At 38.1% G+C, this 24,857-nt stretch overlaps 1 protein-coding gene across 19 annotated transcripts in view; it reads right to left on the reverse strand.

The window, feature by feature from the left end:
• The window catches only part of ST7 (suppression of tumorigenicity 7), a 277,971-nt gene that overhangs the window by 128,470 nt on the left and 124,644 nt on the right, over positions 1-24,857 (reverse strand). For 14 of the 19 annotated variants that reach the window (XM_009203733.3, XM_009203731.4, XM_009203735.4 and 11 more), the window contains 1 exon segment: positions 3,865-3,947. In XM_009203733.3, coding sequence (XP_009201997.1) covers positions 3,865-3,947 — 83 coding nt within the window. 19 annotated transcript variants of the gene reach the window in all.

Genomic DNA, 24,857 nt, shown 5'->3' on the forward strand with positions numbered 1-24,857 from the left:
GCCTATGCTTTGAGGTCTTACACAAAAAATCCTTACCCAGACTAATGTCCTGGAGCATTTCCCCAATGTTTTCTTTCACAAGTGTCATGGTTTCAGGTCTTAGATTTAAGTATTTAATTCATTTTTATTTGATTTTGCATATGGTGAGAGACAGAGGTCCAGCTTCATTCTTAAACATATGGTTATTCAGTTTTTCCAGCACATTTACTGAAGAGACTGTCCATTCTCCAACGTATGCTCTCAGTGCCTTTGTTGAAAATGAGTCAACTGTAAATGTGTGGATTTATGTCTGGGCTCTCTATTCCATTCCATTGCTACGTGTCTGTTTTTATGCCAGTACCATGCTGATTTAGTTACTATAACTTTGTAAAATATTTTGAAGTCAGGTAGTGTGATGCCTCCAGTTGTGTTCTTTTTGCTCAGGATTGCTCTGGTTATTCAGGGTCTTCTGTGGTTCCATAAAAATTTTAGATTTTTTTTTTTCTATTTCTGTAAAGAATGTGATTGGTATTTTGATAGGGATTGCATTAAATGTGTAAATTTATTTGCAGAATATTGTCATTTTAATGATATTAATTCTTCCAGTCCATGAGCAAAAAATATCTTTCCATTTTTTGTGTGTCCTCTTCAATTTTTTTCCATCAGAGTTTAATAGTTTTCCTTGTATACATCCTTTACTTTTTTGTATTAAATTAATTCCTAGGTATTTTACGCTCTTTGTAGCTATTGTAAATGGGATTGCTTTCTTGATTTCTTTTTCAGATTGTTCACTGTTAGCATATATGTTACTGATTTTTGTAGCTGATTTTGTATCCTGCAACGTTATTGAATTCGTTTATCAATTCTAACCATTTTTGGTGGAGGCTTTAGGTTTTTCTAAATATAAAATCATGTCTGCAAACAGGGCTCGCTTGACTTCTTCCTTTTTCATGGTTTTCTCTTCTATCACCTGTCTCACTGAAACTGATCTCCCCTTTTCATTACTTTCTCTCATCATCTTCTGTCTACTCCTTGTCCTCTCTGGATATCATGTAATTCTCAATATATTAATATAGTTTCTTACCTAGCTCTAAATAGTAAGTATACTGCCTCCTAATGAAAATCTTTTTTTAATTAATAAAGTTAGAAACCTTTGGAGTGAGAGATTCATTCCCATACCCTCAGCACTTACCACAATTTTTTCTGTGGTTTTCTAGCAAAACAGTTTCTGCTGGCTTCCCTCCACCAAATCCTCTCTCAGATTATTTTCCTCTGCCCTCAATCCCCTAGATTGAAGAGATTATCTAAAGCCTTTCTCTTCTCCATTCATTGCTCTAGGTCAGACTCAAATATTTTTACTATTTCCCATTTGGACAATTTATGTTGTTCCTCAACAGGTTAAGTAGAAGTAAATTTTTGAGGTTGTTGTTCTCTGAAGCAAAGAGTTCGTGCCCCGCCCCCCGACAAATGTGAAGACCAATGTAGGGCTGCTATATTCTTCTTTGCAAAGTAGTAATAGTAAAATAGCACTACCATACACTATCACCATCATTTCAGAAGAACATTGTAACGTTAAAAAGTAAGAAGGACACAATCTCAGAATAAAATACAGTCCTTACATGGAATAAATTAGTGACCAGCTTTATAGCTTTATGGAGCCACTTTCTACAGGGTCTTTATTTTTCCCATGTCTCTAAAGAACAGGGAAAACTTCAGAGACACATACAGGTGAACTGATTAGTATTTAAGAGGTGACATGGTATAAATTATCACATATACCTTATTTCAACCAATTTTAAAGAGGAAGTTTAATATGCTTCCCCTCAACTTGGGTTGGTCTTTGCAGCCAGCTTTGGGCTTTCTATTTGGATTTCCTCTTATCCAAAACAAACTTTTAGTACCAGAAGTAGTTCTAGAGAAACAGAATTTTAAGGATAGATTTCTTTAGTTGGTTTTGGGGTTTCTGGAGTTGGCTGCTCAATATAATTAGATCCAAAAACGCTAAGGACTCTACTTCTAATACTATGGAGAACACTGACCGTCCTTGGCATGAACTGTTTAGAGAGTTACGCAAAATAAATGCATTTGATACTCCTGATTCACCACTCTTGAGAGGCAAAGAGTTTAGCAACTCTACACATAATACCTTTGACCATATGTGGAGAAGCAAGGAATATAATGAAGTTGGTTGGTTGCTCCTAAGTTCACTGGACAAGGTCATGAAAGAAAACAATGAACTCAGGGATTCTAACTCCTGGCTCCAGAAGCACATACTGAGCCTCGAATCTTCTAAGAGTGTCCTTAGTGAGAGTCTTAGCTCCTGTAGAGAAACAGCTGGAAATTGTGGAAAATCAGACACAAGCTCTTATCATGTGAGTGGCTGATGTGCAATGAAAGGTACATGCTCAGGCTCGTCAGGTGTCTACTGTTAAAGTGAGGGCATTAACTGGAAAAGAGTGGGACCCTGCAACTTGGAATGGAGATGTGTGGGAGGACGTTTAACATCAACTTTAAACATCTCATGCCACAAGTTTAGCAATCCATATGACACAGCAAAGCAAGATGAACCTGGATGTCCTCTGCACACAAAAAGATCCTCCCCACACTGCCATCATCCCTCTCCTCTGTTTGCAGGTTTCTGTTCCTGCATACATTTCTCCCACCTTTTTACTGTGGCTCCTTACAAGCTCAAGCTTCTGAAATCCACCATTATTCTAGGTCCATTGATGCTCTTTGCTCCACATGTTTGCGCCCTTCTCTAAAGCTTTTCTGTTTTTCTTCTGTCATCCATTTTTCTTAACATCAACTCTGTAAAATTTTTCTTATGCTTGTTTCTATAATAATTTAACCACAAGTATATGGGTACAGAGAAAAAAAGCTTTTCTAAAACCTCTTTTGCCTTAAAGGTCATTTAATTCTATTAGAGTAGTACCATTGAGTTTAGATGGTCCCCATTTGAGGCCACTAAAACTAACTACTTCAGGTGTTACGATTTAGCACATCTGCAACTGTTACAAAGATAAGGTAATAGAGCCATACAAATGATAATCATATTGCTTTTTGGCACGTTTGGGATTTTTTTAAAGGAAGCAATGCATAAATAAATGTAAATTTAGAAAGAAAAGAAGATGAAGGGCAGAAAAACCTTAGAATTGTCACAATCCATGTCAATACATTTTTTTAAAAAAGCTATATTTCTATTGATTTTGATTTTGCACAATATTCTATTTTGATGGTTTTATTTATTTATTTATTTTTGAGACAGAGTCTTGCTCTGTCACCCAGGCTGGAGTGCAATGGCGTGATCTCGGCTACTGCAATCTCTGCCTCCCGGATTCAACCCATTTTCCTGCCTCAGTCTCCGGGTAGCTGGGATTACAGGTATGCGCCACTACACTTGGCTAATTTTTGTGTATTTTTAGTAGAGATGGGTTTCGCCATGCTGGCCAGGCTGGTCTCAAACTCCTAACCTCAAGTGATCCGCCCGCCTTCGCCTCCCAAAGTGCTGGGATTACAGATGTGAGCCACTGCGCCTGGCCCCATTTTGATGATTTTTAGTTGAACTGAGTTACATTTATTTTACAATATCTTAGATAGTAAAATCTGACAGAGAATTATGTCTTCCTTTATTTTCTATTTCATTTACATTTGTTTTTTTCCCCTTCAACAAAGTAATATACGATTGCTTAAATTTTTTTCAAATATTTCAGAAATATAATGGGGTAGTAAAAGGCTTCTATGAGTCCACTCCCCAACATATAGACATGAGTAAGATAATCACTATAACCTGTTAGCGTATATTCTTTCAGTTTTTTTATTGTACATACACTAATATACATATTACTAATCAGCAAAGTTTTAAATGAGAAAGACTCCACCACTTACCAAAATAAGCCCTGATATTAGTGAGGAAGTTCCTGTTAGGGCCACGTAGAACTTCGGTGTTAATGTGTTCAAAAACATGCTCACTGAAAAAGAAAAGAGAGAGAAAGGGAGAAGAACAAGGAATGTATGAGTACGTCAGTAAAAACAGCTCTTTCATTTTTCTTTCTGCTAAAATCATTCATTTCTGATGATGAGAATTCTTAGAACCATAGTGAGATCCCATTAAAATGATTCACCATTACACAGGCTCAGAATATTAGGTGTCAAGTAACATATCCTGAAAGAAAAAAGCTACATACGAGAAAATAGAGTAGTTGTAATTTCTAACTCCCAAAACAATTGTTGAGAATGGTTTTCATGGATTCATAACCACGGAAGAGTTTAATCAAAGTTGATTACAAACCTCTTAGCCAAAAAAGAGAAGGTGCTCTTACACATTTTGTGGGACCTGCACATCAGAGTCCCTGATGCATCAACAAGCAGTATTTCAACCTTAGAATAAATTGAAAATAGCTATATTTAATATATTAGTTATTAAAGATTATTATACTATGGTTACCCATAATAAGGGAGGACAAATTGTTGGTGCAAAAGTAACTGTGGTTTTGGCCACTGTATGATGAGTAAAAGGTTTTTTTCAACTTACTTAAAGGCTTTTAAACTGGTCATCAAAATAAATGGAGTCAATGAAAACAAATGAAAAATAAACCTCTAAAAATGAATGTTCACTGCCAGGCACCTTCTTTTCTTTTCTTTTTTTTAGTGAAACCAAGTTTATTAAGAAAGCCCAGGCACCTTCTTGACCAATTCCCACCACTCTGTTCATATCCACCATCCAGTTAACCTGGTTGCTCACCGATTAGGGTTCGCTTATAAGTATTTTATACATATATTTTAAGTCATTGTTATTTATATCTAGATACTACACAAAACTTTTATTATTATCAAAACCACCACATACTTACTGGGCTTTTTGTGGGAACAGTCACATTTCTTTACTGAATCTGTTTGTAGAAGGGAATCACATCCAGTCTGGTTTTAGAAGTAGGGCTTTGATGTCATTAGAGGGAAAGGCTTTGGCATCTGTCCTGAGTTCAGCCCAGAAAGCAAAGTAATATACCAAAATGAACAGAGATCCCACGTTCACTCATTCAACAAATATTTTTCTCTGTTTATGAATGAGACAATGGGTAAAAAATGAAAGAATGAATCAGACACAGTTCCTACCCTCTAGAAGACCAAGTGCAGTTGAAACGCACAAGCAAATGAGCAACTATTACATAAGTGCATAGATAGGTCCTGGGCGTAGGATTTTATGAAAACACATAAGAGGGATGCATCCCAGGCTGGGTGGCAGGGAAGAAGTCCAGGAGACGGACACATCTCAGCTGGATCCTGAAGAATAATTAAAAGCTAACCAGACCAAAGTGGACGGAAGGAGGGAAAGGAGGACAATCTAAACAGAGGAAAGGACCTGCGTCAAGATGCCAAGGAGACAGCATGGGACTTTCCAAGCAGATGCAAGGGTTGGGGAGGGAAGGAGATTGAGCAACAAAGACATGGATGTAGAGGGGTACACTGGTTGCATTCTTTCGTGCTACCTGAGCATCCTCTCAATAAGCTCGCCTCCCACTGCACCTACTCTTAAATGAATCTGTTTGACCTGTGGTATCTCATTTGCAATCACAAGAGACTGGACTAACACAATGTGTTCAGTCAATATTTACAACTTGAACTAAATGGACCCGGAACTTCCGGGAAGGTAGAAGGCGGCACCGAAGTAGTGATCAGCTGAGGGCTATGAGGTAAGAGGAGGAAGGTACGGTTGAGTTGAGGAGGCTTTCCCTGGCCATCAAAAAAAAAAAAACAAAATAAAGTGATATGTCATTTCCCATGCAAAAGTTTGTTCATGGAAGGAAGGAGATTTTTAAAAAGGAAAAATATCAAATGTGCACAAAACACCCCTAAAGCTTATAACTGCCAATACGATTCAGAGGTGCTTAAAATTCTCAAAATTTCCCTCCACACTATGAGTGACCCCACATTCCCTGTTATTTTTTTAAAAGTCATCAGAGGCTGGGCGTGGTGGCTCATGCCTGTAATCCCAACACTTTGTGAGGCAGAGGTGTGTGGATCACTTGAGGTCAGGAGTTTGAGACCAGCCTAGCCAACATGGCAAAACTCTGTCTCTACTAAAAATACAAAAAATTAGCCAGGCATGGTAGGTGCTGTAATCCCAGCAACTTGGTAGGCTAAGGCAGGAGAATCACTTGAACCCGGGAGGCGGAGGTCGCAGTGAGCCAAGATCGCGCCATTGCACTCCAGCCTGGGCAACAAGAGCAAAACTCCATCACAAGAAAAAAAAAGAAAAAAGAAAAAGCCAGCAGAATATTCACTTTGTTATTCTGTAATTATAAACATTCATATCTGTACCATATATACCTTTCAGTAGGTTTCTGCAAACAAACTGAATGCCATTGAAATCCATTTCTAAAATAGAGGAAAAGATCTGCCTAAATTAGAAGTGCTTCAGTAGCCCTGCTGTTAACTGCCTAGCAACAAAAGCATAAAGCAATGGAGAAGAAAGATTTTCTGCTGAAAAATCACTGATCCACTGGGGGCAAACGACTGAAGATTTAATCAATAAGTGAAAAAAAATTTTTGAGTTTTCTTAAAGGAGATAAAGATAAAGATTCCATTCATTTGTTTTTATTTAATTACGATTATATATCAATAATAATTAATAATTAAAGTTTATTTCTCTGGTATATCCATGTATAGGAAGGTGGCAGAGTTGAGAGACATAATGGTAGGCATTAAAATAAATGGAGACACAAACAGAAAATAGAGAAGCAGAAACAAACACCCAGACAGTGGGAGATGCCCATTTAATAACCTATTCATTTACAACCTTATTAAGCATCTGGCTAAAATCATGCAGACATGGCATGTGGCAATTCTGGACATAATATCAACACTTGGTACTTGCCATTTCAACCTATGTATTTATCTATGTGTTTAAGGATTATAACGAAGCATTTCCACAGATTAGAGAAGTTAATTTTCATTTCAGCACCATGAGATCAATATTATTTGCCTTGTCTTGCGGCTGGAGGCTGGGCAAAGACCTGAATGCCAGTCAGCCTGCCCCCAAGCTCATGCTTTTAGCACCATGGGGGACACATGGGAATATTACTGAAAAGCCTTCAGCAAAAAAGGACAAAAGGAAACTACAGTAGCCTTTCATTAGAAAAGGAGAGGAAGCTCTAAATGATACTATAAGACAGATTTTTTTAACGTTGCACTTATTTTTATCTCTGCCTTTTCTAGATAAGTCCCCTGTGAGCTTGTCATTTGTGTGTGAAGCACTAGAATGGAAAGGCAGGAAGCCACCCTGAGAAGGGGGAGAATCTAGTTAAAAATTCTTCTATTACATTAGGAAGGCTGCAAACCCCGAACTGCCCTGAAACCAAGAAATATCTTGCCTAGTTTCATCAAAGTCATTAGCAATTATTTTTGAAAACATATGAGGGCCTGATAAAGTGCCTAAAAATTGGACCAGAAAACTGTGAGGTATGTGCTTTGAGACACAAAATGGATATTCCCGATATTCTTTTTTTTTTTTTTTTGAGGCAGAATCTCGCTCTGTTGCCCAGGCTGGAGTGGAGTGGCATGATATTGGCTCACTGCAACCTCCACCTCCCGGGTTCAAGTGATTCTCCTGCATCAGCCTCCCGAGTAGCTGAGATTGCAAGCACCAGCCACCAAACCTGGCTAATTTTTGTATTTTTAGTAGAAACGGGGGTTCACCATGTTGGCCAGGCTGGTCTCAAACTCCTGACCTCAGGTGATCCACCCACCTCGGCCTCCCAAAGTGTTGGGATTACAAGTGTGAGTTACCGCGCCCAGCCAGATATTCCTGATATTCTATAGATACATCAGGGTCACCTCCATATTTGCTGGGGCTAGGCAAAACAAATGTTAAAAACCAACATGTAACAACTAATCTAGCTTTGTGAAAATGAACTATAATACTTTACTAATGCACTATTTCAATAAATCAGAGGGCTTTTCATCTGACCTGACTGGGCACCTCTAACAGGTCACACTGCTCGAAGAATATTACATCACTTATTGAAGGGCAGCCTCAGGGAATGCACCACGTAGAGTTCTGAAGATGCTGCACCTTCACCTGGCACAGTCTTCTCATTTAATTAATCAGTAAATGTGAAGGAATTAAGTGTGGCACTGAGAAGAAACTAAGTAGGCGGGGTAGGTACATGCACTGAAAATTAAATTACCTCTATGGATCACAGAAAAGCAGAGGTAACAGGATAATACAGCAGGTTCAACTGTGGGAAGTGAAGAATCACCCCAGTGAGCAGGGAATTAATACCAGAAGGCTCACTCAGGAATCACATGGCATGCCCCTATGAAGCCACATCTGTAAGGAGCCAGCCACGTTCTGGCTCTCAGGACAGTAACAGCCTGCCACTATTTTCTTCAGAGTATGAGCAACCCCTGTATTACACTCCTGGAAGAGGCCTCTGTAAAGCATAGCAGGCGTATAACCCTGTGTGTTTGCCTCCTTACGTATATTCCACCTTGCACAGGGAAGCCTTCGAATGAATGAGGTAAGGCAGCATGAATGCCTTGGAGGTACTGACTAGATAGAACTGAATAAGCAGCATGATGAAGTCCACAGCATCCAAAAATATGGGTGTGCTTTGTGCCATGTTCCTTTTAATGCTTTGCTAAAATATGACATGCAAAATGGAAAAAAAAATAAAAGTTATAAGATAACAATCAGCAATAATTCAAAGGGTTAAAAAAGAATCCCTGGGAGAAAAGTTTAGGGAAACTAAGTTATTTAGGCTGAAAAAAGAAAACAAACAAAAAAACAACGGAAGGGACTTCATATAAAAGCATTATGCCTAGGAAAGAGACCAGGAATAGGAGACCCAGTCGCCAAACATGAGACCAACAACTGTGTCACGATGGCCCTGAGAGCTCTTGCAGAGCTTTGGTTTCCTATCTGTTTCCCAGAACTGCTCTGAGGCTGAGATGAAATGTGCATTTTCTCTTAACATCAGTCTATAGTCGCTGAGTGCCTACCCTGGGCCAGATTCTGGGGACACAGCAGCTTACAGAGCACTGCCCCTGACCACAAGAGGCTCACAATCCAATGGGTGAGAGAAGCAAGTAATCGGATAAGCAAATGGGAAAGGACACATGAGGAAATTATAAGGGACAGGGCACCAAAAGGAAAGGAAGATCAAGAAAAATTTCTGCCAAGAAAAAGCATCTCATCTGAGACCTGCAGGCTGAATAGAAAGTTAACCAGGTAAAGTTACTGATGGCTGCAGAGACTAGGGAACAGTGATGGGTAGAGCCATAGGCCATTCCATGCAGAGTACTGCAGCCCTGGGGCCTGAGGGTGAATGCCCAGGGAAGGAAAGTGAAGAGCAGTTGAGGCACTGGTGGGGAATTAGATATATGAAATTCTATCTAAAGTGCCTGTATACAAATACATGGAATACTGATTGACTAGTAGTGAATGTCTAGTCTCAGTTTCCATTATGATGAGACAAATTAACATGAATCCAAATAGTACTTCTAAAAATTAGGACAGCTGTTTGGTCTTCTCCAAAATTACCAAAATGATTTTTGGAGGACTTCTCTCTAACAAGTTTATGCAGTGCCGGGATGGACAATGCAGCCCAACTAAAAAGATAAAGAATAGGGGGCTTTGGTTTACTTACTTTCTTGTTAAATCAATGTGGGTGAAAATCTCTTTACAAAAAGTATTCATGCACATTTGAGATTGTTTCATTGTCTATAAAATTTAAAAAGTAATACCTATCTTGCATAGTTGTCACAAGAGCTAAATATAATACTGCAGATAAAATGCCTAATACAGCAGACCTCATCAAATAATATGTATTATGATGGCTGTTTTTCTTCTTTGGTTTTTTTTTATTTTTTGAGATGGAGTCTCACTCTGCTGCCCAGGCTGGAGTACAGTGGTGTAATCTTGGCTCAACACAACCTCCGCCTTCCGAGTTCAAGTGATTCCCCTGCATCAGCCTCCCAAGTAGCTGGGATTACAGGCATGTGCCACCACACCCAGCTAATTTTGAAGTTTTAGTAGAGATGCAGGTTTCACTATGTTGACCAGGCTAGTCTCAAACTCCTGACCTCACGTAATCTACCTGCCTCGGCCTCCCAAAGTGCTGGGATTACAGGCATGAGCCACTGCACCCGGCCTGATTTGGCATCTTATATTACTATAGCTGTAGAATGCGCAAGGGAGACTGAGCTGAATGTGTAAATGGTAGTAGTAGCTGTCATATTAGCATTAACTGGGCATCTTCTATGTGCCAAGCACTGTGCTACAGTGTATAGCCCAGGAAGCAAAACATCCACATTGTGATCAGTCCTTATGTGAAATATATATGTATATATACAAAACAATGAAGAAATCATTTAATAGAAGGGTACTTTTATCTGGATTCCAGTTGCTTGGGGTAGTACTAAACCTGAGGGTGATTTTGAAAGCAGCCATTTCAGAAGGCAAAGAAATGTCCCTAAAGTCTTACATGTGCTCCTAAATCTCTGATTACTGCCTTACCAGATACCGTGGGAACAATCAATTGAGCCACAGGCCATATGGGAACCACCTGTGATCCTGTTTATTCCTTTTCTTCAAGTCTTCTTATGGCTATGACCTAGGCCATGTTAAAGCCTAGGTCATGCTGGTTAGTAATGTTTTCATGCTGGTTAGTAATGTTTTCATTATAAGGGATGAATATTTAAGGCCACAGTACCTTCCAGGCCCTAAGACTGGGCTCTCAGGGTGGATTAAGAAATTGTCAATTTCATGCAAAGCAACATTTCTGAGTTAGTTACTGAAAATGTGCTTTTCTATAGAAAGTACATTACGAGACAAGTTAGTCTAGCAGCGACTTCACCTCAGACTGTTTTCTCAGACCTTCAAAGTGAGGTAGGGAACACATGGGAATAGTTTAATACACCATTTGTATTTTTATTTTTCCATGTGATAATAGAGAATATTCTCTTCTCTCATTTTATTGTTCTTTCAACCTTACTAACTTCTCTCTTCCTTCCTGTCAGCTTCTATTAAGTAAGGCTGCAACTTTACTTCTGCCCTTCCTCATTTACCAAAGAACAAGGGAATGAAAAATGGAAGCTCTAATGGCTTAGTTTACACTCCTGCTAATTTCAAACAGATTTCTAAATTGCACAGCTTTTAAAATGAAAGAACTTTTTCTCAGAATGACCCTGTGACAGACAAACGCTAAAGTGACTCCAACGAACCCTGTTCTGCTGGTATTCATAACTTTTTTTTTTTTTTTGACAGAGTCTCGCTCTGTCGCCCACTGTGGAGTGCAGTGGTGTGATCTCTGCTCACTGCAAGCTCTGCCTCCCGGGTTCACGCCATTCTCCTGCCTCAGCCTCCCGAGACCTGGAACTACAGGCAGCCCCAGTTATTCATAACTTTATGTGACCCCTTTCCCTGGAATGTGGGTGGGACATGGAGTACGGGACTTGCTTCTAACAAACAGCTATATATAAGATTCTATGTTGGTGGCAGACAGAGAGATCCTCCTTACTGGCTTAATGAAGTAAGTGACCATGTGGACCGCAGGCAGCCTCTACAACAGCCAGTCAGAAACTCAAGCCCTCAGTGCTACAGCAATGATTACTGTCAACAGCCTGGGTGAACCTGGAAGCAGGTGACTGAACTTGCAATTGAGACAGCAGCCTGGTCACCACCTTGATTATAGCCTTGTGAGGCCCAGAGCAAAAGACCCATCTAAGCCATGCCTGGACTCCTGACACAGAAATTGAGAGATAAGAAGTGTGTATTAAGCTGCTGTATTTACGGAAATTTGTTATGCAGCAATATAAAACTGATACCATCACCAACATAATAACTCATGAAAATAAAAATCAACATTGACATCTGATAATGCTGGCTAACTGCAGAATGCCGAGAAAGGGTGCTAAGATAATCCAACTCTATGTGCCCTGAGCGCTTCTTTCCCAATTGTTCATAAATAAAATACAACTTCTCCCTCTGCTACCATGACATGCTATTTCACATGCTGGCATGTAACTGTCTTTGCAAATGTGCTAATACTAAAGTAGATGCTGAGAGGAGCTGTTTTTTTTAACATGGAAATAAAATATCTCCATTTCACCCAGTAAGTGGCTTTTTTCTAGTCATATTTTAAACATACAATATTTGCATGTTTTTTAAAAATCAGTTTTACATCAAGGCAGAGCAGCAGTTCAATCAAGGATTAAAAGCACAGCACGAGCACTTCTTTTCCTCACTTGTTGCTTCGCTGCCCCTCTCCTTGTCCTTGGCACTGGTCTCCTTGGGCTCTGATAAGGTCTCGAGTTTTTATGCATCACAATCCCCTTGATAAATCCTGTGTCATTTATTCTTGAGGAAAAGACGTGGAGGTATATTTTTAGACCCATTCCTACAGCAAGAAACCCTCATAAATCATTCTGTCTACTCTTCCCTCCACTCTTGATGTTGCCGTGGCAACTTTACAGGTACACCATTTCTGCTGTACTGGGCATCTGGCTCTGCTGAGGAGTGCAGCTGAGCACATTCTTTTCTCAGCTGTGATCTGGGAAACTATACTGGAGCAAACTGTATTGGTGGGAACAATGCAGCGTTCAGTCTTCATGGCACCTTCTCCCTTGCTGGAGGGAGGCCATCTGTCAGCCTTCCCTGATATCATGAAGGACCATCCAACACCCAGTCACACACAAACCTTAATAACCCTCAAGGACAAGTGGAGCAAGATCTCAGACTATCTGTTCCCTTTTAATTAGAGGAACCTTGATAATGAAGATCTCCACCCTGGTCAAGAACAGGGGAAAGACCTAAATAAGTCTTATTATATTTTTAATTATTTAAAATATGCTTTCATTTATGGTTGAAGACTATTTTATGAGTTTGTCTGTTTCTCATAAACTATTTAATACTAGGAAGAAAAAATAAATGTCTATTTGTACACAAAGCAAACCTTCCCCCTAGTTATGCTGAAGAGAAATAGAAACTTAGCTAAGACAAGGTGTTCCAGGCTCTGGGAACCTCTTACAAGCACACACACTATGTCTCAATCCTCTAGCAGCCAACACAGAACACCCAGCACACAGCCTGGTCCACAGAATACTCAATGTTTGATAAATGTTGAATGACTATCAGGGGCAGAGTTCTAGATAGGAAAGTTATAACAAGCATTTCCCAGGACTTCTAATAACCTTCTTAAGAAAATATAAATCTGACAAAACTGTAAGTCTTTGGTGGCTGGGACCTTGCCATGCATGTGCGTGTGTGTGTGTGTTTCTATCCCTAGACTACCTGTACAGTCTGAAGTCCATATTAGGGAGACTCAATGACTACTATACATTAATAAATCAAGATGGTCCCAGATATACTTATATTATCCTCATACAGCAAGACCATGGCTATGAAGAACCCTCAGAAATTAGCCATGTGGGATAGTTAAGGTTTTATCCTATTAAACCAAAGACATTTTTTAAAGCAATTTCCCAAGAGAATCTTTCCAAAATGCATTACATACTTGACTTCACCCTTAAAAAGAATGGCTGGAACATATTTTAATCTTTGTTTGGTAACTCTAAGTCATCAAAATGAATGTAAACTACAGTACTGTATTAGCATGCAAGAAAGTTTTTTAAAAAACTGTTGAGGCCGGGTGTGGTGGCTCATGCCTGTAATCCCAGCACTTTGGGAAGCCGAGGTGGGCGGATCACAAGGTCAGGAGTTCAGGACCAGCCTGGCCAATATGGTGAAACCCCATCTCTACTAAAAATACAAAAACTAGCTGGGCGTGGTGGTGGGTGCCTGTAGTCCCAGCTACTCAGGAGGCTGAGGCAGGAGAATCACTTGAACCCAAGAGGCAGAGGTTGCAGTGAGCCGAGATCATGCCATTGTACTGCAGCCTGGGCAACAGAACAAGATTCCATCTCAAAAAAAAAAAAAGCCATTGAAGTACTCTAGGTTATTGCCCTCCAAAAGTAAGTAATCCCGGACAGGGTTTTGTTTTGTTTTGTTTTGTTTTTTTAATGTCTTCTTCATGTTATTTTTGTCACCTGACACACTATCAGATATGAACTATTATTTGTTGTTGTGTACCTGCTTCAAACTGCTTTTTCACCTTAATGTGCTACTCAAAAATCTGTTGTGATTTCAAAGGCACATGGCCAGCTTTGGTCATTCAATAGATATTCATATTCAATGTGTGGCCAGGTACTATGTAAAACACTGGTGATACAAAGATACATGATACATACATAGTTCTTATCCTCAAGGAGCTCTGGGTTTTGTGGGAGAAGCAGACATAGAGACAAATTGGCAGGCAATTATAATTCTGGTGTTGCTGAAAATATAGAGCTAGTACTCTTAACTCAGCTGTGGGCTGGAGGGAGTCAGTGACAGAATGTGCATAAAGGAAAGTTTCCTTGAGAAGGCTGCTAAGTATAGCCCTAAAAGATGTGCATTGGAACTATGTAAAATAACAGCTGTGTTTGAGAGCCAAAGGTAAGGCCTTCCCTTGGTAATTATTTTATGCTCATCTGTATGTGCTATACGTACTGGCCTTTTTTTTCTTACTTAGCACTTGGTGCTCTGGGGAGTTGAAATGATTGGATCGCTGAGTTCTCACAAGGTGCAGTGTCACTGTAGGGAGCTATAATACATGCTCTTATGGGGTGGCTGGAGTGAGTGGTATAAAAGGACAATCCCATTTGTTCTTGTGTTCACACTGGAGTACTCCAAAAGGCTCTTCACAGCATCAGTCATGCAAAATGTGCTAGGATTTTTCCATTATCTTTAGGGGAATTTGTTCACTAGCTTCTCATTTACTCTTCCTATAACTGGAAGTTACACTGAAAAATATTACAGAAATTTTAATAGTAAGATTTCAGAAGATTACATGCTATAAAGCTGAATACAGCAATTCGTTACTTAATGTGCTGGAACCTAATAAAAGGGTTCAAAATACTCACAATAATCAGCTGATTGAACAGACAATTGTTAAATCTAAAATGCATGGAAATAACCAAGAAATATAAGAAGAATGTTAACAAGTATAATGGAATAACCATCTATATTCTAAAACATCTTTCATATATGCTTTACATTTATTAATATCTAAAACATATTTAGCTTATAAAAGGTATCATACACTGAACTAGACACTGGGGACAGAAAATAACATGATAATGAGAATGACCCTACCCTTGAGAAGGGAAAATGAGATGGCTACACAAATAACACAGAATATGAAACATCTCAGAAGAGAAGTACAGATAAAATCTAGAGGAAGTAAACATTACTTCCAGCTAGGAGGGTTAGAGAAGGTTAATGAATGGGATGTCCTTCCTTCTGGGCTTGGAAAGAAGGATAAGCTTTGAATGTGAGATTAAAAAGGAAAGGAGAAAGTATGGACTGTAGGTAGATATCACAGCATACATGAAGGAACTGGGTTGGAAAACAGGGCAGATGAGAAGCAGTAGGAGAGAATGTTGGCTCAAACGTAAAGCCAAGAAAAGTGGACTTTATATAGCAGGCAGAGAGAAGATCCTCACCATTCATAACCAGAGATGTGACAAAGATGGATGCATCTGGTAGCAATGGAGTAGAGTGTGTAAAATGTACAGCTTCAGGAATTATTTCAGAGGGGAGCGCCTATAATACCACTGGAGAGGGGAGTTGGGCATATCAGATGTTGCACAGTTAAATTCAACAGGATGTGGCTTTCCCAGTGTGACACAAAGGGTGAGAGTCTGGGCATGTTGGTGAAGTGGGGCCAAAGTCAAATTTCAAGTGATTAAAGACAGTGAATAGTAAGGAAATTAAGGCAGCCATCTCAGCTATTTCTACAGGCAGTCTGGCAGTAAAGAGAAGAGCATTTATCATTAAGTGTGACTTAAGTTAAAGATATAAATGGCATTGAATGAGTTAGTAAGTAAATTATGAATAAAACTCAAACCATTTTTCTCCTGCAAGAACAATCAGCCCTTCTATGAAGTATAATACTGGTTCATTCTTACACCAAACTTTTAAAGATATATGTATGGTTAGTCATTATGAATGTGTCTCCTTTCTCTGAGATTCTTTTTTATATATGCCTTTAAGAAAAATTAAAACACAGAGAACTTTAACTGGCATGATTTTGAACCTGACAACTACACATATGTATATTCCTGTTTTATCAGCCGAGATTACATGACAAAACAAAAATAAAGCTATTTTCTAATCTATTTATTCTGATTTTTACACTTTCTATTAATTTACTTGCTTTGTTTTGAAACCCTCTACTAACCGAATACTAAATAGTTTGCCTCAAAGGAAGATAATATTTTGGGTCAGAGAAACAGCTACAGGCCATGGGGTAGTAAAAATCAAATCTGATCCTAAGTTGGGTTTTTCTTTTCATTATATTCTCTAACAGTTCAATGACTAATGTACTTCTCTTTTGAGGAAAAGCTGCCCCACAGAAGAAGGCCTGCTGCAAGCTGCATTAAGAAGGCTGCCTTCCTCTGGGTGAGGGTGTGTAACCCACAGAGATAAGAAGCCACAGGGGAAACCACCACACAGGCCACTATTTTAGTATTCAGCTGCTCCCAACTGCGTGGTTGTCCAAAATAAGCCCTTGGCTTTATTATTTTCAATTCTAGTAACTACATTTGGCTTTGCATTTGTACCTAAGGACCAGTTATTATTCCAGAAAGCACCTACAATTATCTCCTTAGGTCCTGGGCTGTGAACTCCGGTTAATCACAAATGCACCTAGCTTTAAATAATGTCTACAGGTAACAGTCAATGGAAACTGGAGCACTGATATTTTCAAATATTGGCAAGACAGTTTTTTTTTTTTTTAAATCTACTAAAAGATGCATCTAAATTCCAGGTGCTTTTTATTACCACACAAATCTTAAGCTAAATTCATCCCTAATAAAAATGCTTCTAGCCCCTGCAAATGGCATTTCCCCCTCTTAAAAATCTATTCTTATTATCTCAAATAGTGTCCAAAATGGTCATTCCTCATGGTGAATAATCATTCATCTGTAATGCAGAAGGAAAAAGAAAGAAATTTCATGTTTTTAATTAGCAATTGTCTAATGCCTAGATCTTTAGAACCTAGACAATGTTTCTTGAGGTGGATCAGTAATTGGTTAAAACTCAAGGTTAATGAAGCTACAGTCCTAGGTCTGAATGAGTCGGTCAGCCTCACACCAAGAAATCCTGTGCCACGAATTCAGAAGTTACCTCTGGCCCAGGTGTATTACAATGAGTATTACCACTGGAAGGCCAACCATCACGTTACCATAGAAACAAACAAATCTGTATCCCCAAAATAGATGGAGATTGCTTTTGCTTTTCAAAGCTATTTTCCCAAAACATTTTTTAAAATGCAGAAAATTAAAAAGAAAGAAAGAAAGAAACCATTCCTCCCTGCCCCTGCTCAAGAAAGAAAAGAAAAAAGAAAGGAAAAGAAAAGAAGGGGTAGGGAGGAGGTAGGGAGGGGGAAGGGAGGGGGAGGGAAGAGAAGGTGGGGAGGGGAGGGAAGAGAAGGGGGGGAGGGAAGGGAGAGGAGGGAAGGGAGAGGAGGGAAGGGGAGGGGAGGAGGGGGAGGGGAGGGGGGAGGGAAGTTTGGTTATTTCTTTGATTACTAGCTAGGCTTAAAATTCTATTTTCTCTAGTTTTTAATGCTTTAATTAATTGTCTAATTTAATTTAATTACTGGTTCGTGTTGTTTGCCTTTTTTTCTATTGGAATGTCACTAATTTATAAAAGTTCTTAGTACGTTAACCTCTTATCTGTCATAATTGATGCAATTTTTCCCTTTTCTTTTAATTTCCTGAGTTTCATTTCCAGAATTTTAACAAAACGCTTTCTACATAAAAATCGGGAGGAAAACATTACTGGAAGAAAAACCTCTATATACAATTTGCTAGAAAGTAGAATTTACTAGAATGTCCCTTTCTATCCTCCAGCTATCTTTGATGCAAAAAGCAGAAGGAACACTTTGAGAGTACTTGATAGCATGCAGAAAAACAGAAAGAAACCACTCCATTAAATATGCGGAGCTTCACAGTGCTCGAGGCAACTGCATAGCAAATAGTCATCGCACACATACACACAGACACTAACCATAAATATTGTTTGCTAACAGAAGGGAGAATAAGCAGAGAGACATGTCATTACATGAGATGACATGACTACTGGTTTAAATGTCTCCCTAAAACTGGAAAACGGACAGACACAAAACACAGAAACCATTAAAATGAGACATTTCTCAGCTTCATCACAGGCAAAACCAGATACAGAAATGATGGGAATGTAACATGAGACAGACCAACAGCTGCAGAGAAAATAAAATAAGAACCTAGCTGATGAAAAGAAATATTCAAAAAAAAATTCGACTTGCAGAGTATTGGTGAGTATGTTTTTAACATAAAGTCTACCTCAGTGTAGTATGAAACGTAACCTTTTTCTCTTTTGTCACAGAGCACTAGTGACTTTTGATGTTTTTTCCCCTTCTTTTCTTCTTTTTTTTTGTACAGAATCAATATGTATTTGCCTCTTATTTTCCTTTTCTTAGGAACAACCACCAGGACTGACTTAAGCATTACACAGATAGACACACCAAATTACAGAGAACAGGTATCTACTGTTCTAAAAACCTGGAAACAGAAAAAATGACAACCTAAAATCAATTTGCTCCTACCACTTTTGAGAAAAGTAAAAACATAAAATATAATTTTATTCTCAGATTAGAATAAAAAATAGAATGCTCCCTGGTTCCTAAGAAATTTTTAAAACTTTCATTAATCACGATTTGTAATGATTGAAAATTATTATTGGTACTTGAACTTTACTCCCGCAAATAATAATAATAATAATAATAATAATAATAGTAGCAAACACTCATAGAATCTTCATAAAACAACCAGCAATGGGCTAAATGCTTCACATTGTGTCTTAGTAAATTTTCACAACTTTGTGTTATTATCCTGCCTGTGTCTAGAGATAAGAAAGTGAAGATTAAATCACTTAAGTCACTTGTCCAAAGTCACGCAGATAGACAGTGGCAGACCCAGGATATGAATTCAGGTACAACCGGTGCTGAAGCCTGAGTTCCCAACCATTGTTCTAAGGGCTTCTTACACTGGAAGGATCCCACAGCATTACTCACCCTGGGTTCACATAAAGCATGTACCCAAGCATGTGTTCACAGGTGTTTCCAGTAGGTTCATTTCTTTCCATCTGTGCTGACCTCAGTGGTCCAATCTTCCTTTCTCTTACCTGGATGATCATATCCCCCCAACCTGTCTCCTACATGCCATCTCTCAGCACTCAATCTAGCCCAAACTCTACACTGCCACCTGAGTCATCTTTCTAATACATGGGAATAGATCTGCTCCAGCTTAAAGATCACTGACATAAGGCATGACTAAAACAGATGAAGAAGCTAATACCTAAAGATGGTAAGTGCTATTCCCTAGGTCATTTTTCTAAGAATTGGAAAATCTGCTGGTTTCTTAGCCTGTGCCTGAACTATTGACTACATAGTGTTAGAGTAAAAAGTAGCATTTTTGCTACCAAATTTAGAATCTCAAACCCAAGTATTTGGATGTCTATGATAGTCTACCAAATGCCTATGTCGTCTACATATATGCTCAAATAATTCTTCAGCTTCCTTTTTCTCTGATTATTGTCATTTGTTAATAAGGAGAAGATGGGAGACGGAACCAAAGCCAGGAAGTTGGCAACCACCAGCTTGCCTTACGGTGCTGCCTCCATATGCTCACAAGGAAATCTCTGCACCTGGCCTAGCTTCTGTGCTGAGCCACAAAACAAACATGAATGCTTACTTTTATTTTTTCTTTCTTGAGAATTGAGAGAATATGCTTCATTACATATATTTAATAGACAAGTCATATGTTATACAATCATATATAAAAATATATCATAACTCTATATTGTGTGCTAATAATTTTATAAATAATAGCTTTAATCCCCTGATAGATTGAACACGACCCCATTCCTGTACTTATTCTATTCCATGTTCTTATTAAAATAGCAGAGACATGTGGCCAGGTGCAGTGGCTCACAGCTGTAATCCCAGCACTTTAGGAGGCTGAGGCAGGTAGATTACCAGAGGTCAGGAGTTTTGAGACCAGCCTGGCCAACATGGTGAAACCTCATCCCTACAAAAAATACAAAAAATTAGCCGGGCATGGTGGCAGGCTCCTGTAATCCCAGCTACTCGGGAAGCTGAGGCAGGAGAATCACTTGAACCAGAGAGGCAGAGGTTGCAGTGAGCCAAGATTGTGACACTGCACTTCAGCCTGGGTGACAAGAGCGAAACTCTGTCTCAAAAATAAAAATAAAAATATATATATATATATATATGTATGTGTGTGTAAATTAGCCAGGTGTGGCTGTGGGTGCCTGTAATCCTTGCTACTGCAGAAGCTGAAGCAAGAGAATCGCCTGAAACTGGGAGGTGGAGGCTACAGTGAGCCGAGATCATGCCATTGCACTCCAGCCTGAGTGACAAGAGTGAAACTCCACCTCAACATAAAATAAAATGAAATAAAATAAAATAGCAGAAAAATGGAAGGTGTTCAATAGTTGACCAGTTCCTAAACTGTGCTGAAATACATCCTGTCACTAGATATGTATGGTATTACAAGCAGAGCGACTATTAAACCAACACACCAGACCTGTCTACATCAGGGATAGGAAAATGCAGCCTGCAGGCAAAATCCAGCCCACTGCCTGTGTTAGTAAATACATTTTATAAACACAGCCATGCTTGTTAGTTCATGTATTGTCTATGACTGCTTTCATGCTACAACAGCTGAGTTAAATAGTGTAACAAACTGTACAGCCTGCAAAGCTGAAAATATTTACTAACTGGCTCTTTACAGAAAGGAGTTTGCTGACCCCTGGTTTACCTTGAATAAAAGCAATGCTTCTCTGGTATTTTCTACTAATGGCGGAATAAAATAAGAATATATTTCAGGGGAGTTATGAGCCCCACTTAAGAAGCAAAGCGTTAAATGACTGTTTGCCCCATTACATCATTTGGGAAGTCATCAGTATCCCAGTGATGCTGCCATTCCTCAACACTTTATAAAAGTCCTAAATGTAGCCTAGCATACCTTCTTTTCAATATTCTCAACTCTGGTAAATATTAGTATTTCTAAGGTAGATTTTTACTTTTAGTAACGTGTAAACTGTGTATAGCCCAAACTAGTACCAGCATTAAGTAGTCAGCTGTTGTAGCATGAAAGCAGTCATAGACAATACATGGTTTTTCTCATGGATAAATTATGACTACCTATTAATGAAGTGGGTGTTTCTATATGAGCATTCAACTAGTTCAGATATCAAGTGTGATGGTGAGATTTTGTGTGTCAACTTGGGTAGACTACAGCCCCTAGCTATTAAATCAAACACTAAGTATTGCTGTGAAGGTATTTGGTAGATGTGATTAAAATATACAATCCATTGACTTTAAGTAAAGATTATCCTAGATAATCTGGGTGGGCCTGGTTCAATCCATTCGAAGGCCTTAACAGCAGAGCTGAGGCTTCTCTGATAAAGAAATTTGACCTGCAGACAGCCGCTTCAGCTTAGACACAAGAGTTCCAGCCTGCCCTTCCTGATTAATGGCCCGCCCTACCCATTTCAGACTTGGCTAGCCAGCCCCCAAAATCCTGGAAGCCAGCTCATTGCTTTTCTCTCTCTCCCCCCACCCCCCCGCCTCTCTCTCTGTCTCAGTGTATGTGTGCATAGCCTACTGATTCTGTTTCTCTAGTGGAACCCTGGTATATCAAGTCTAAATAAAAATGCTTCAAAAATAATTTTAGTCATTTTTTACAATTGTCATTTTAGAGAATACCAATTCCTTGGATAAAAATAGCTAGCTAGAAATGAAACTCATTACTGTACAGTCACTCCCTATTACATCTGAATTGCTCATTTCACTCTGGCAAAACATAAATTCTAAAATAAAATCATTTAGACAAAAACTACTTGAAACCATAGAGTACTGGTTTCATTCCAGGTGTCACTGAAGTCAGAAAAATCATTATGTCTCAGATAAACAATGGTGGTAAAAAGATGAATGAAATGATTAAAATTTCTGCTACAGGTCGTGCCAAATCACACTTAAAATAATTTCTATAAAAATTGTAAAGAAAATGATTAACACATTGAAAAAATTTAATAAATTGTGGGGAGGCATCCAAAGGTTTCCTGGATCTAAAACATCAAAAAGATGAATAATTTGAGAAGCATTTAAAATTGAAGCATTCAGACCTGCCATGCATATATTATTATCCTGGCCTTAATAAAGATTAATAAGAATGAGAAGAAGCTCCTGGGGTCATGTTAGGTACCTACTATGAGCTCACTAAACAGTAGCTATTACAGTTTCTACATTTTAAAGTCAAAATTTTATTCCAGTCATCTAACTATTGTTTTAATCAACATTTGAGGTAATACCCTTTTATATTTTAAGTCATACTATTTTATATTTTTTACTTACATTTTAAGCTATTTTATAAGTTATAATTCTTTTGCTTTTATTTGGAAATAAAATAACCAATATAATTTATTTTCTCTTCCTAGAGTGAGGTCAGCCAAAAACAAGAAAGAAATTTAAAGCATCCTGGGAAGTCACCATATCCTTTTTCTCCAAGAAAATCTAGTTTTGCTTGTTTCTGTGTACCCCACAACAGCTGTGTTTGACTATGTTTTTCACTTTGGATTTGGATTTTGGTGTGATATACACAGTTCCAAACAATGAATGGATAGAAAACTCAGTGACATAAATAAAGGTGGTATTAAAATATGCACAATAGGCTTCCTCTGCACAAATGTGGTGATTATTAATACATACGCTGCCAAAATATTTAAGTACCTAAATGCAGAATGTTTAAGGCTAGAAGATTATCTATTTATATTAAAAGCCTGAAATTTGGAATCTTCAAATTTACTTGCTGAAGTCTTTCTAAAAATCTGATGGGATCTTGCTCATCCACTCATCAATCCCATAAGTTCGTACATGTGAATTGAGCATATTTTTGTCGTTCTTTAAAAATCACTACACGTGGGAATTTAACCTAAGGAGATAATAATAGGTATGTACAAGTATTTATCTTCAAGGATATTCAGCAAAAATATATCTATAAATATATTATTTGCAAAAGCAAAAAAATACAAAAAACTAAATATACAACAAGAAAAATGGTTAAATATTAAATCTCTATATGATATAATTGTATGCAGCCATTAAAAATCAAGTTACAAATGACGGGAAAACGATCACTCCATTTTAGTTTAAAAAGCAAATTATATAAGTGTGTGTAGTTTGACATCTTTTGTTTAAAGTGTATAGATGATATGTTAGCTATCTGTATAGGTACATAAACATAAGTACAGTTTCGGTAACACATATATCACTGAAAAATAGAAGGACAAACATTCCAGTAGTGCTCACCTCTGAATGGTAGAATTATGAGTGATTTTTTTTTCTTCACTACAGACTTGAAATGTTCTACTATATGTGCTAGTGGTGTATTTTAATCAGCAGAAGAAAAGGTTTCTAAAGCATGACATAAAACTAGAATCCATTAAGTAGTTATCTTTGGAGGATAGAATTACATGGAACTTTTATTTTACACAATTTTTCCATTCTCTCTAGTCTTAAATATTTTTAAATGCACTTGTTTTATTTTGGTAACAAATAAAAGCATATATAGCTTTAAAAACAACCAATACAGGCTGTTTTCTAAAGCAGGAATTTAGGTGAATCTTCTTTTTTTAATTCAGTTTTATTTTAGTTAAAACAAGATATTTAAGAATAAGTTGACAGAATAATAGCAACAACAACATCAAGAACAAAATCCTCCTATCTTAAAAAGTTTTTCTAAAAGAACCAATGAGAAAAAGTATTTATACGTGTATATGTAATCTGAATTCTAGTTTTAGAAAGATGGTACATGAACATGAAACAATTTTTATTGTTTACTACAATCACAAAATCCTGTATGAAATTATAGTTGTCCCTCCGTGCCCATGGAGGACTGGTTCTAGGAATCCCCTCACCGTGTGGACCCCAAAAGCAGAGGATGCTCAAGTCCGTTACATAAAATGTCACAGTGTTTGCATATAACTTATGCACATCCTCCTGTATACTTTAAACCATATCTAGATTACTTATAATACCTAAGACAATATAAATGCTACATAAATAGTTGTTTTACTGTATTGTTTAGGGAATAATGAGTAAAAAACAAATGCTGTACATGTTTAGTACAGAGGCAACCATGAATTTTTTTCAGAATATTATTTTCAATACGCCATTGACTGAATCCGCAGATGTGGAACCTGCAGATTCATGGGGCGGACGGCATTTGTTTCAGTGCATTTATGACTATATATGAATAACACGTAGACCTATTCAAGAACCTAAAAGAGAATGAGAGGCACTTAGGAAGCCAACAAGTCTGATTTAATATGAGCAGAATGCATCTAAGCACTATGCTCCCCCACCCAAGCACTATCCTCCATCCTTCAGTGTCACAGTGGGCTGGTGTCATGACTTAATTGCTGAGTTACAGCTAATTATAAGGTAAATGAAACACTAAAAGAGAATTCACCCCAACCAATTAACTAACAGAGTGGTTATTAATTGTACTGGAATGTCCTACATATGCTAATTCAAACTTTATCACCCATAAAGACATCCATACAACCATGACTCTTTTTGTTCTATTCTTTTTCAAGCTTTATAACAGTAGAAATGACCCTGATGCAAAGCATCTATCTTGCTACCATGTAGCTGACATTCAGCTCTGTCCAACTGGACATAAATTTCTATGCCTCACTCTGGGTTTTA

This window comes from Papio anubis, chromosome 4 (genome assembly GCF_008728515.1).
Source record: "Papio anubis isolate 15944 chromosome 4, Panubis1.0, whole genome shotgun sequence".
NCBI lineage: Eukaryota > Metazoa > Chordata > Mammalia > Primates > Cercopithecidae > Papio > Papio anubis.